This window comes from Siphateles boraxobius, unplaced genomic scaffold, assembly GCF_051911475.1.
Source record: "Siphateles boraxobius isolate OS27281-9 unplaced genomic scaffold, OSU_SipBor_1 41, whole genome shotgun sequence".
NCBI lineage: Eukaryota > Metazoa > Chordata > Actinopteri > Cypriniformes > Leuciscidae > Siphateles > Siphateles boraxobius.
In genome coordinates this window covers 30,312,006-30,326,417 of record NW_027509042.1, presented here as the reverse complement: position 1 = coordinate 30,326,417, position 14,412 = coordinate 30,312,006, and the positions used below count along the sequence as shown (strand labels likewise).

General features: G+C 36.7%; 1 protein-coding gene across 3 annotated transcripts; it reads right to left on the bottom strand.

Moving 5' to 3' along the window:
* Positions 1-1,653: 1,653 nt before the first annotated feature.
* On the bottom strand, positions 1,654-14,162 carry rhebl1 (Ras homolog, mTORC1 binding like 1). 3 transcript variants are annotated; one of them, XM_077199155.1, is made up of 10 exons: positions 14,018-14,161; positions 13,826-13,911; positions 10,268-10,339; positions 8,291-8,358; positions 8,122-8,204; positions 5,874-5,930; positions 5,735-5,782; positions 4,010-4,091; positions 3,762-3,850; positions 1,654-2,931 (listed from the first exon to the last, which is right to left on the bottom strand). In XM_077199155.1, exons 1-10 carry the CDS (start codon positions 14,089-14,091, stop codon positions 2,892-2,894), a joined length of 699 nt encoding a protein of 232 aa, XP_077055270.1. In that variant the 5' UTR covers positions 14,092-14,161; the 3' UTR covers positions 1,654-2,891. The 3 variants fall into 3 exon arrangements, with proteins under 3 accessions (XP_077055270.1, XP_077055272.1, XP_077055271.1); XM_077199157.1 differs by having other exon boundaries at positions 13,826-14,162; XM_077199156.1 differs by having other exon boundaries at positions 1,654-3,850; positions 14,018-14,159.
* Between the last annotated feature and the right edge of the window lie 250 nt (positions 14,163-14,412).

Below are 14,412 nucleotides of genomic sequence, written 5' to 3'. Positions count from 1 at the left end.
TCCCTGAACGATCGTGTTACCTGCTATGGCAGTTCTTGATCGAGCAGCACTGACCAACCAAATCGATGTTTATAAAAATCTCGACAGAAAATCCAAACACAGCTTCTAACACATGCATTTAAATACAGCGGGGTAGGGCCATGTAGGGCGCGATCCTGTAAATATGGTGGCGGACCCAAAATGCAACATGGGGGTAATCCACAAGGGAGTAATCCACAAGGGGGTATCATCAGCCGGAAACTGAAGCCTCGCGGGAGCCGCCATTGTAGCAGAACTTCACCTGCTGTTAGCATTCCATTGACTCCCATTCATTTTGGCGTCACTTTGACAGCGAATAACTTTACATCTGAGGCGTCCAAAGACTTCATTTGTCCATTATTTATTTCTAAAGAAACACGACAATATATAAAAGGCACCATTACTTTGTATCTTGCGTTATGTCCCCGTAGAAGCCGTTTTTGTAAAAAATAGGCTAACGATTGCGTCATAACCACGCGACTTTCTGTCGCACAATAGATACATTACCGTATAGACAGGAGAAGCTTGCAGGCAATCTTTTACTGTCTATGAGGTAATCGGGCGGGGGGGGGGGGGGGGGGGCAGGGCATAGAGGCATATAGTCAAGGGAGAAGCCCATGGATAGAGTGTCCATAAAAGCAACGGGACAAAATATTTCAACAACGTTTTTGAGGAATAAGGTGATTCAGATTTTTATTGGCACAGCTACTAGAAGATTTACAACTCTCAGACTGTCGTCAAGCTCAGTTTGATCCTGCGCAGTCGCTCAGCCATCAGACAGGAAGTATAATAATCTGGCTTTTTAGAGTCACCTATTTGCTTTAAAAAGTATTTTAAAATGTCAATGACGTCATACACATAGTACCACTAGAGATACTGCTTTACGGCAATCCTTCAGTCACTTTGGTGCTTTCGCGCTCTGCACTTTTTTTCCTCTCTCGAGGCATCGACAACACAGCTGACACAGGTAAATACACGTGCTAGAAGAGTTTTTGTTTTGTTGTTTTAAAAGACCACGCCGAAAATACACACACATTCTGGGCAACACACACATAATGGGCAACACCTCAACCTGTAAGAAATCGAAAGGACAGTACTCGTTCATTCAACTTTCGTCCTATAACCCATGTTGAACTTGCAAAACCTACAATCAAATCTGAGATTTCTCAATGGCAATCGGGTGAAAGAGACAAATTTAGCCTTCTAGCTCCATAGACTCCCATTCATTTTGCACTCAGGGCGATCGCCCCCCAGTGGAACTCTGGTGGCACTTCCACAACACTTCCACAACCCAAATTCGGTAAAATAGGGCTTAATAGGGAGTGAACAGGCTCTCCGTAAACGGGCTCTGCCCAAGCACTGTGAGCGTCATACCGAATGAATTCCCGCCCTTTCACCAGAAGATGGTGACCACAGCCCTTCAATCACAGCGTGGATGAACAACATAAGTATGACAAAGTAAAACCACACTCAAAATAAAACTATATTCTCCAACGATTCATCGTAATCAAGTGATTAGGCAGCAAGTTACATCATAGGGTAAATACACACCTAACTGGCTATTTCAACTTTGATGTTAGAGATCCAACTAACTCTTGATAGTTGGAAAAGAACAACAAATAAACAGAAAACACATTCTTTAAACATTTTATTTTTCCACATACAAAAATTCCATATACAGAAAAAAATTATAATGAAGGCTGTCAAAATTATAAAAATGAAAAACCTAGCACTCTGAACTTCACGGGAAAATGAGGAGGTCACATCTTAAAGGACCTTTGGATTTCAGTAATGCTAATTCAATGTAGTATGGGCAAGGAAATTACATGATGGTATTCGTGTCATGGTACTATTTAATATGGCTAAAAATTACTAAATGGGAAGCAGAGAGGATGATGCAAAAGATATCAAAAATGCATTGGAACAACATTTTTCAGTAGCCGGTGTATTATCAGTCTTAAAGGGATAGTTCACACAAAAATGAAAATTCTGTCAGTATTTACTCACCCTCATGTTGTTAGAACCCCGTAAGACCTTCGTTCATCTTCGGAACACGAATTAAGATATTTTTGATGAAATCTGAGAGCTGGTTCACTCCTCCATACTAGTCCATAGGCTTCTTCAGGGATTGAAACTTGCTTGCCCCGAAAAGTCATTAAAGACATCGTTAAAATAGTCCAAGTGACTACAGTGGCTCAATCTTAAGTTTATCAAATGACGAGAATACTTTTTGTGCGCAAAAACAAACAAAAATAATGACTTTATTTCAACTATTCATTTCCTTCTCTGTTGGCCTCTAGTCAGTTAACTTAGTATGATTGCGTAGAGCTACGTCACAAGTAGGCTCACTATTGGCCGACGCTGGTCATGTGGGTGATGCGTGTGAGGTACAACAACAGGAGTTTACCTATATCACTAGTTTAACTGTCTAGAGGCCCAAAGAGAAGGAAATGAATAGTTGAAATAAAGTCGTTATTTTTGTTTGTTTTTTTGCGCACAAAAAGGATTCTCGTCGTTTGATAAACTTAAGATTGAGCCACTGTAGTCACTTGGACTATTTTAACAATGTCTTTAATGACTTTGAGGCCAGCCAGTTCAATCCCTGAAGAAGCCTATGGAGGAGTATGGAGGAGTGATCCAGCTCTCGGATTTCATCACAAATATCTTAGTTCGTGTTCCGAAGATGAACGAAGGTCTTACGGAGTTGGAACAACATGAAGGTGAGAAAATACTGACAGACTTTTCATTTTTGGGTGAACTAACCCTTTAACTGCTCTAGAGAGATATTGTTAGTGATTAAGCTCATAAAACACCACAGGAGCAAATTGTTGATCATGAATTGACTGGTCCTTGGTAACTGTAGATATTAGCCCTCACAAACGGCAAATGGTCTGTATGAAGTTCAGCATTATCCTAAAAAAAAGTGTATTTATTTAATGAGGATTTTTATATGCCATGGGCACCTTTACGGGTAACCATGTTCATTTCTGGATCAAAGCAAAACAATTCCATCAAAAATGCAAAGAAATAAAATAAAAATGCTAAATCTCACAAATAGCATTCTAACAAAGTTTTAAAGATCTCATATTTAATTTATACTGAAGGTTTAGAAAGAATACAATTCTTGCAGTCACTTCATTGTGTATAAAACCACTGGTGGTGGGCAAGAGTAGATCTTTTTGGGGTTCTGTTTACATCATTATATACCCACACTGTTCACATACCCCACAAGGACGAGGAAAGGAGCAGCACAGCACTAAGTTGTCATATGTGCCGTCTTAAATGACAGCCTGTATGTAAACTAAATTTCAAAGGACTTCCCATTTTATTTCTTTTGGTTACATAAGAGAAGTAAAATTAGTAAATATGTGTCAGAGGGAGAGCAAAAAATAAAATAAAATCAAAATGAGAACAACTGTGTATTGCTGAGAAAAATTGAGATAGTAGTTGCAGACAGGTTAGTACCTGTCAGATTAAACATGAAATGTCAGTCAACATATCAAAGCTGAAGGTTCTGAAGGTTACAGAGATGGTAGATTTTAAGTAAAAGCTTTTACAGTAATTTGAGCTTCAAATAGCATCAATATTTAATTCCCTACACTGAATATGATTTTTGGAATAATGTTTGTTGAAGCATCTGGAAATTAATCAGGAGGGGACCTATTTCTGAACTGCTTTGTTATAGTTAAAGGCAAGGTGATGTGTCTTTTAACTTCAGCATGTGAGTTTACTACATGCCTTACATCACTGCACACTTCTTCTCCTCTGATGGGGCGTTTCCATCAACCTTTTCCATTTCCAGAATAATCCTCTTGAAAACCTCTACAGCTGTCTGTAAAATTAAAGTTCTTTTAAGAAGAATATATACACAAATGTCCAAACTTAACAGAAAACAAATATATGCTTATTACAGAAATGTGTGGACAAATTGTTTTGTTAAACTAACTGTAGGCAAGCAAAAGTTCCTATTCAAGATACAAAGAGGTGTTACCTGATTTTCCTTAGCGGACGACTCCATGAAAGCAGCACCCCAAGAATCAGCTAGCTTCTTTCCCTCTTCTGGTTTAATCACTCTAAATCAAAACAACAAAAAAGAGAGCATGCTGAGTGGAAATGCTTTGCCTTCCACCACAAAATGGTAGAAAACCATTTTGGTTTTCTACCATTTTGGTCATCTACCATGGTCTGAAATGTGATAAATATTTAAGAACTCGTTGTTGCTGCATTTATTACAGGTAAAAGCACAAAAATACATTAAATCATATTTATATAACTTAATTACAAAAAAAATGTGTCATTCATTTTGCCATAAATTAACAGAAAATACAATTACTTTTTATAACATTTTGTCAAGAGCATCTAATGGTTATATACGGCAAATGAGACAAACACCCTTTAAACTAAGAGTGGAAACCCTGTTCAAACCCATCCTTCACGAACACCAGATTTAAGGACTTTTTAAAGCACCTTTTATTTTGTATCAAGCACAACCAAGACAATAAAGGTGGGTTTGTTACTGCCAAAATGGACAATATTAAAGTCGTAGCTGCTGTCTGTACCTCTGCCTAATGTTACTGCAGTAATAAAATACAATTAGGAGAGAGGGATGGTACAGTGTACGAGAGGAGAGGAGAGAGGAGGGGCATTCTACATGCTTTTAATATTTATTTCACACTGGTTTTAGTTTTCTTTTTTTTATGAACCATTCCTTGATTAAAAACATTAAAATATAGGGAGAATATTACATACAAAATTTTGCACATAAAGAAATATGGATAAGGTCATTGTTATCCATTACAAATATTCAAAATAATTTGTTAACCACGTGTACAGGTTATATGCAGGGTTTTTAAAAATCTAATTTAAGGCTTTCCTTTTATTAACACCTGCACAATGATTACTGTTTATGACAACATCCTAAACTATAAAATGACTGAAAAAAAATATATATAAAAATATATATAAAACAAATAATTTATAAAAAAAAACATGTCAGTCTTTAAAGAAAATGGATTAGTCAAAATTATTGATTATGATTATAGCTACATATTAATTTAAAATATTATATATAATAATCTAGATATATGATTATTCTATATATTTTTTAAAAGCACATTAGCTCCTTAATCCACATTTACAACGCTGTGTGAAAATAGGGGTCGATCTTCGCATGGGTCTGGACAAATTGTGGAGACGTGCTGAATGAAAATGCAGTTTCAATGACAGCAGATGGCGGTTTTGGAACAGCAGAAATATATTGTTTTCCCCAGTTACTTCTGTAAACAAAGCAGCACTGCCCTTATAAACACTACTTTATTAGGCATTATTAATTGGAATTTTGATAAGCCAATTTTTAATAGTTCAATACTGAGCCAACCAAGCATCATTGAATTTGCCCTTCACTGCTGGCACTCCTCATGATCACGATCCATGCACTCAACGCCGCAAATCCCCCCCCCCCCAGGATTCAGTATGGCTTATTGCAAAAACATCAAAGACTTTATAATAGCGATACCTGTCAAGACTGATGGGCGTATATTCGACAAGTGGCGGGATTTGAGACTATTCTACCAAGTTTAACACAAATTTAAAGTTATACACATCTAGTTCTACAAAAATTAAAAATAAAATTAAAATAAATAAGCCAACACCATAAAAAAAGCAATATAGGGTTTAAGTGCTTGGTCCCTAAAAGTGAATATATAGTTATGCTTACCTTTCCATGTGAAGGTCTTTTTTGTTCCCAACTAGAACAGTAGGTACCCTGGGTAAATATGTAATATTTATGACTATTTATGTTTTATGACCGCATGTAATATTTTGACCATATGTTCATGAGTTTAAACCACACTTACTGTATCTTTCCAACCATATCAAGAAGCTTGTCATGTAGAACCTGCACAACTTCAAAACTGAAAACAGAGCAGATTATGTTTACATTTTGTTGGAAAACATTCAAATAAGTATCTAGTCCCTTACAATCAGAAGAAAAATAACCCATATCAGAATATAAGGTTAAATAAAGGTACTTTTTCTCAACCACTACTAGTGTTAGAATAATGGTTTTGAAAAATACAAAATATCAAGTAATTAATATTACTAATAGTAATAGTAAAATTTGAAGCGAAATTAAGCCTGTCTAGAACCAGCCCTGTTTCTCCATAGACTTCTGATACAAAAGTTGATACAAGGTGAAGGTGATATACGTGTCGTTTATGTGACTACATAACTAGTCCAAAAATAAATATGATGTGTCAGTGTTTGTGTAAGCAGCACTTCTGCATCATCTTGTTCACGGTACCAGAAGTGTACATGGTGATCTGGCGGTAAACTGTTGGTAATCTCTTCAAGTACTTGCTTGAGACTGAAACTGAACCCGCAGATTCATTCTCTCTCATGCAATTTAACATATTAAGACCTACAGAATAATGCATTGCAATGTTATTACATTGCTCAGAGAGACAGCCATTGGGCATTAGTGGAATCGATTTTTCCAGCCCAGAACATTAGTCAGTAAACTGCACAAGAACCATGCCAGAGTAAAAGGAGTCTTGACAGAGCCCGTGCTCATGGTTTCAGCATTCTATTTGAATTTTTGGCAGTTATATTTATACCAATAGTATAGTATGTGGTCAAAACGATCCCTGTTCACACAGATCCGTGAAAATGACTAAAAAGCCAGTGGTTGGCAATGTCATTTTGTAAAGAACACTACGTGCCTGTACACTGAACAGGTAATACGAATGTCTCCATTTTCACAAATTCACATTTTTGTGGTTTACACGGAGACAATAACACTATTTTCAAAAGTTTGCGTTTTCAGGCCCCCAAAATGCAGATGTCGTGTAAATGAATGGCCAAAACGCATTAAAAAATGTCCCATTTTTTGTTGAAAATGGTGTCGTCTAATTAGTAAACTAATGCAACAGTTTGAAACGTACTAAGTAGAATTAGTGCATATATCTGGTAAGATTTAAATATGTTTTCACACATTTGAAACAGAAATTCTCAAGATAAAAGGGTTTGGGGTTTTAATAATAATTAAATAGTTCATGTTGTTTTGAGTAAGCTGCCTTGAAATTTTGCACACTACTTATGAAACACAAATATTTTTGTTCAAATAACGTTGTTGATACAGGTTTATGAAACTAGTGTAGCTGACTAAAGCTTAAACGTGGTCTGCATGCTCAATTCTTCTGAACTAACTGGTAAGTTTTACACAGAAAGCACTATCATGTATTGGTTAGGCAGTGCAAAATGTAAAGAGAACTGCCATGCCCACAACTCTTTTGTCTTTATCTCCGCAAACATTTGAATCTGCACTATATCTTTTTAGTAAGTGTGCAGAAGATCTGTTGATTGGTGTTGTAGGTCACTGTACTTCTCCTTTCCCCTCCTATGCTCAATTCTTCTCATAACTTTTTATGAGCCTTTTCAAATCTGTGATGTGACGACCAGCACTAAAATTAGGGATAATGGCCCTTTAAAGAGTTGTTCATTTCCTTCTGTCTTGCACAGTCCATTATGTAAATGTCATCATCAGAAGGACCAGCTGCAAGGACTGTGCATGTTCAGTCCAAATTTTCCAGCATCACGTCTGAGTGCTTTGCCTTCTTGTGTGCCTGACCGAATTCACTGCACTAATGTTTCTAACAGGGCTTTTCATTTAATAAAGGATAAAAGAATTTGGAAACAACAATGAAAATTTTAGTTTGAAACAGCATAAAAATGACTACCAAGTGAAAGTACCACAGATCAGTCGTAGTACAATTGCATCACATTTGTCCATACAGGGCCAATAAATTATACTCAAAAAGGGTAGAACTGGCAGAAAAAAAAGAGTCAGAAACCTAAAAAAGATGCAAACACAAAAACAACACTGGGTATATATTGATGAGTCCAAGAATGAAGAACAAATATATAAAAAAAAGAGCAATTACATAAGTATGCAAGTTTGTTTATTTTAAATATTAACCTGTCACTTAAGAAAATTAAATGGTCAGAAGAGACCAAACATTTAAACATTCCAGTTGTATGACTAAAGAAAACAAAACAAAACATAAAAGAATAATAGCAATGCAAATAAGAAAAAAAAACCCTGACCTTTTCATTGAAGTGACAGAGTACACCAGAACGTAACCATGAATGTCCATAGAATGAGACTGGGGGAAAATGGAATACTCATCCTAAACAGAAAAGGGGAGAGGAACAACTGGTATGAAAAATGATGAAAAAAAAAAGATTTAAATAGAAAAATTGTAGGGGGTCTTACCTGTCCAGCAGTGTCAACTAACTGGAGATTGAAATCCTGGCCACTCACAGACACCATTTTATTAAAAGCTTAAAGACAAACAAAAATATTTTAAATTGGGGACAAAGGGGACCAACTGTCATGTAGTTGCATGAATTTCCACATTTCAGTGACCATACCGAGAACACACAAGCAGGCATTAACTAAATTATAAATTACAGAAACACATACATGAAATTTCAAAATTCATAATTAGTTAAGCTGACAGGTGTCACTAAACAATAGCAACCATTACTGATCACTTGATGAAATACACTAATAACACAATTTTGTTTAGTCCTTTTTAAATTTATTGAAATTAATTACTATTTGAAAATAACCGATGATCTGTTAAGCATTATATAACAATGTTTGTTAATGAATAATTAATCATATAACATGTAATGCACACTAAACTTGCCTACACATTAAAATAAACAAAAAGGCAAAAGAAACAAGAAAAACAATAAAAATAGAAATTAATAATAAACAAACATGGTTATAATATGTAGTTCTACATACTAAAGGACAGTTTTTTTTTCAAATGGAAAGAGGTAGAGGTCGACCGATATATCGCCACGGCCGATATTTAAAAAAAGCCAAATATAGGCCGATAAGTTTTTCTGATTGGCCGATGTGTTGGAAGCGGGACTTTTATTTTGACGGCGCGGCAGACTTTTATTTTGACGGGCTGCGCTGAGAACACCACAACGGAGAAGAGAACGGCAGCGCCTGAATCTGATCACACAGCGCTCACTCACATTCTCCGTCTCTCTGTCAGTCATATCTAATAGTTTGTTAGACAGAACCGGTGGCTACAGAACTGGTAATCAAAGAAAGTAAATGGTATGTGAAAAAGTAATGCGTTTGCTTTTATATTATTTGTAACCGAAAAGCCAAACAATCAGGCTAAAATACTTTCTCATTTACCGTCAACATTCAGCAAATGCGGATCTACAGCATTTAAACAAATCTCTGAATATCTAATAAACATTTAATTTCACAAACCTTGCAGATGTAATCGAATCCAGCTATGATATCTTGTGAAGTGTGCATTTGTAGCCTGCATAAACGTGTTCCTGTGAGTGACGGTCAGTCCGTGTGAAGTGAGTAAATGCGACCAGTGACGGTCCGTGCGAAGTGTGGGAATGTGAACAGAAGATCAGCTTCACAGGAGACGCGATCGAAAAACTTTAAATCCTTCATTTTAAAATATGCTGTGCTATATCCAGTTGCCCACTGTGTCATATTCATTTCGTTTTCACTGTGTGCTGTATGTAAAATTAGCGTTAGCCTACCTTGTCAAAAGTCAAAGTAAAAAAAATATGATTATCAGTGCGCATGAAATTACCAGGTTACTGAGTGCCCTGTTACAGTGTTTACTTCCTTTTTATCCACATATTCATATATTTTTAAACAATTACTTTATTTGTGAAAAATACTGTAATATGATTGCAGATTCAAGAAGTTGCCATCTAAAGTATAGGGCCTAAGCATGTTTATTTTAAGGATTTATTAAATGTATCTAATTTATTAAGTATTGATTTATATAAATATAAAGTGTGTGTGTATATATATATATATATATATACACACGTTTGATATACAAATACAAATATTGGCTTTATATCGGCCACCCTGCTCTCTCAGATATCGGCATCGGCCATCAAAAAACCCATATCGGTCGACCACTAGAAAGAGGTATAGGTTCTCCCACATAAAGTGCCATTGATTCAATGATTGATTGTGCCCAAGGCACCACACTGGCCAGAACCGACCTAGCCCACTCTCATACTTTTGTACAATACTGTGTTTGATGCTTCTACATTATACAATGTTCTAAAAACTAGGATCTACTAGTTGCTAGCTACTAAATTTAATGTATTTGCCCATCATGGCATTTTACAGTCATGCAGGCTATAATATTAGTAATATAGGTCAAAGTATTTCAGTACTCACTGTTTTCAATAGTAGGGTCGTAGGAATCTACAAATTGTCCTTCTACAAACTGTATCGTGAGGGAGGATTTTCCTGTTGTAAAATAAAAATGATTACCGAAGTAATGTTAAAAATAATTGGTAACAAAAACAGTGACAGCCATTATAATGGTGTTGATGACATTAAATATTATTATATTATAATGGAAAGAATTGATAACTAAAGTAATGGAAAAGTGTTGAGAAAGCTGCTCACTGATCAAGCCACATTATGTAGGCAGGTGAAGAGTATGCCACCAACACATGTAAATGTACTAAAGAGCAATCTTTTTCTTTTCTTTTTTTTATGGACCCATAAACTTCATAAATATACAGGTTCTTCTAAAAAAATTAGCATATTGTGATAAAGTTCAAAGTTCACACAGGAAAAAGTGTGGCAAAAAACGCACAACGAGAAGAGGTGACCGGACCCTGAGGAAGATTGTGGAGAAGGACCGATTCCAGACCTCGGGGGACCTGCGGAAGCAGTGGACTGAGTCTGGAGTAGAAACATCCAGAGCCACCGTGCACAGGCGTGTGCAGGAAATGGGCTACAGGTGCCGCATTCCCCAGGTCAAGCCACTTTTGAACCAGAAACAGCGGCAGAAGCGCCTGACCTGGGCTACAGAGAAGCAGCACTGGACTTCAGGCATTTTGGCATTTCCTTCTCCCCAGTCTTCCTCCAGGCTCTGGCACCTTGATTTCCGAATGACATGCAAAATTTGCTTTCATCCGAAAAAAGTACTTTGGACCACTGAGCAACAATCCAGTGCTGCTTCTCTGTAACCCAGGTCAGGCGCTTCTGCCGCTGTTTCTGGTTCAAAAGTGGCTTGACCTGGGGAATGCGGCACCTGTAGCCCATTTCCTGCACACGCCTGTGCACGGTGGCTCTGGATGTTTCTACTCCAGACTCAGTCCACTGCTTCTGCAGGTCCCCCGAGGTCTGGAATCGGTCCTTCTCCACAATCTTCCTCAGGGTCCGGTCACCTCTTCTCGTTGTGCAGTGTTTTTTGCCACACTTTTTCCTTCCCACAGACTTCCCACTGAGGTGCCTTGATACAGCACTCTGGGAACAGCCTATTTGTTCAGAAATTTCTTTCTGTGTCTTACCCTCTTGCTTGAGGGTGTCAATGATGGCCTTCTGGACAGCAGTCAGGTCGGCAGTCTTACCCATGATTGCGGTTTTGAGTAATGAAACAGGCTGGGAGGTTTTAAAAGCCTCATGAATTGTTTGCAGGTGTTTAGAGTTATTTAGTTGATTCAGATGATTAGGTTAATAGCTCGTTTAGAGACCCTTTTCATGATATGCTAATTTTTTGAGATAGGAATTTTGGGTTTTCATGAGCTGTATGCCAAAATCATCAGTATTAAAACAATAAAAGACCTGAAATATTTCAGTTGGAGTGCAATGAATCTAAAATATTTGAAAGTTTAATTTTTATCATTACATTATGGAAAATAATTAACTTTATCACAATATGCTAATTTTTTGAGAAGGACCTGTAGATGATACGGAATGTGCCATCCTATTGCAACCTCTGCCCAATTCGGGTAAAAGTTTCACAGTCATTTTCATGGGTGCGTTAAATATGACACTGGCTTGAAACAAAGCCTAATGCATTGTGAAAATAAACATCTTGAATGCTAAAACCAATTGTAATTGATTCATTAAGTCAACATACCGTATGTGATAGTAAAAAATAAGTTGCCATTTCATTGCTCCTTCTGCCTAATTTCTTTTGAACATAGCGTACAGTTTTTAATGAACTTCACATATGGGTAAATATAGATGGGTCGGGCAGTCGTGGCCTAATGGATAGAGAGTCAGACTGGTAATCAGAAGGTTGCTGACAGGAAATGACTGAGGTGCCCTTGAGCAAGGCACCTAACCCCCAATTGCTCCCCATTTTGCTCGCCACAGCAAAAAATTGCTGCCCACTGCTCTGGATGTCTGTTCACTAAATTGGATGGGTTAAATGCAGAGGACAAATTCCGAGTATAGGTTACTATACTTGGCCTTCACATACCACTTTCAAATCTTATTGAACCTTCTGCCCATTTTATTTCGGCATCACTCTGTGTTAAATATGATAATGAGAACTGATACAGTGTGAACTTGTATCAAAGTACAAAGATTAAACAGTTTGTTCATAATGCATTGAACAAACAAAGTACAAAATTATAATAATATATCTATCATATTTGAGCAATTAACTTCACAGCTTTCCCCTAATTCATAATACAACTACTGCCATTGAGCACTGTAATTGCAATTCCCGTCTCTTTAATTTTAATGGATGCAAACAATATCGCACTAATGTGCGTTTACATTACCAAAACTTTTACATGCAGTGAGTCATGAAGTTAAATGATAGAGCAAGAGAGATATAGTTTGCCGCCCTCAACTTGCATACAACCGGCAGACCTAATGGCACCAATCTGCAAACAAAACACCACAAGACCTGCCACTTCAAGAGGCAAAACATCAAATATACAAGATTTTACAGGTCGCCGGGCTTTCAAGATATAGCTATGCATAGGTTGATATTCATCTACACAACATAAACAAAAATTAATCTCATGTATGGTGGCTTCAATTATCTACATTTACAGTATTGTTAGAACCATTTGATTTTGAAATGTTGATTTCTGAGATGGCACAGTAATAATTCTTCAAATTTGGCATTTTTGTAACAGCCCTCATATTACACGCACCCTTGAAAATTATCCACATGGGGAGATATTAAAATAAACCTTGGTTCATTCATATGTATTGTCTCAAATGTAAAGTTTATGGTCTAATTAAAACAGAATGGTACCGCTACCGTAACAATTGTTCAAACTTTGACGGAGAAACGCAGACTCAAATTGCCTAGAGAAGATGCAACAAGAAAGCTTATTCTTTGTTATCGTACATGTCAATTTCACAAGACCATTGAAAATGTTACAGTGAAATTCGGGGTCTACTCATTCTGTATTATCCCCAAAACTTGATAGGGCACTACACTGTTTACCATTCCACAGTGTCTTTTTTTTTTTTACGTACCCTTCAAAATGACCGAGAATGAGCGCTTCAAACCACTTTATGGACACAGAGCCATTCACATCGACACGTAGCGTCATTTAAGGTGGAACGGAAAGCGATATCTTTTTAGCTAATCGAATAATTGGTTTAAAAAGGACGTGTATCGAGTAACAGATCAATATTAAGACATGTCTACATGTTACTAGAATTGCCCGATTGATGTTATTCGAGTATTGGTCGGCATATCGCGCGTGATCTGACTGAAGAAGCACGTTGCTAATTCTTGCCAGCACCATGCGCTTTTCCCTTATGTCGCCAAATGCTGCTCCGCGTTTAGAAGCTTGTTGACAGCATCGAAATAAATACGTAAATTTGTAAATACGTAAAACTTAAAGTGATTGGAAACCAGTAAACAGCTCAGATGAAATGTAATGAAATAACTGCAATAACTCTGCTAACTTAACGACTACATAACATCAAATACTTCCTACTCAAACATTTCTATCAAACACTTACCAACTGAACGATACCCCAATACAGCAATCTTTCTGTATTTAGGTTGAGGCATTCTTTGAAAATAACCTTTGAACGTCAAAACCAAACTGGAGGATAAAAAAGAAATAGTTTATCAAACATTAGAGGTCTATCACGTGATAACAACAAACTTTTCCACGCCCTCCAGAAAGATCTTCATCATTGTTTCTGTACCATAAAATGAACTTTTCGGTACGTGGACGCTGTATAATCAAAAATATTTTTCTTGGGAAATAAACATTGAGCATACAGTGACGTCTTGAAACTACGACGAATTAACTAAAATGCTTATTCACTGTAGTAGCGTGTCTTCTTCTTCTAGGCTTAATAGCGGTTGGGAAACTAACTGTTGGTGCATTACCGCCACCTATTGGGATGGAGCGTTGTTGTAGAAGGGGAGCTTAATCTATTTTATTATACAAAGCTTATATATTATTATATACTTTTTTGATTCTTTATGCCTTATACATTTTATAACCACATGCCTAGTTTCTAAAAGTCCACATTTATTACAATTGCCGAAATCACGCTTTTTTTATTATATGAATTAATTTATTGAGAGCAGAGTA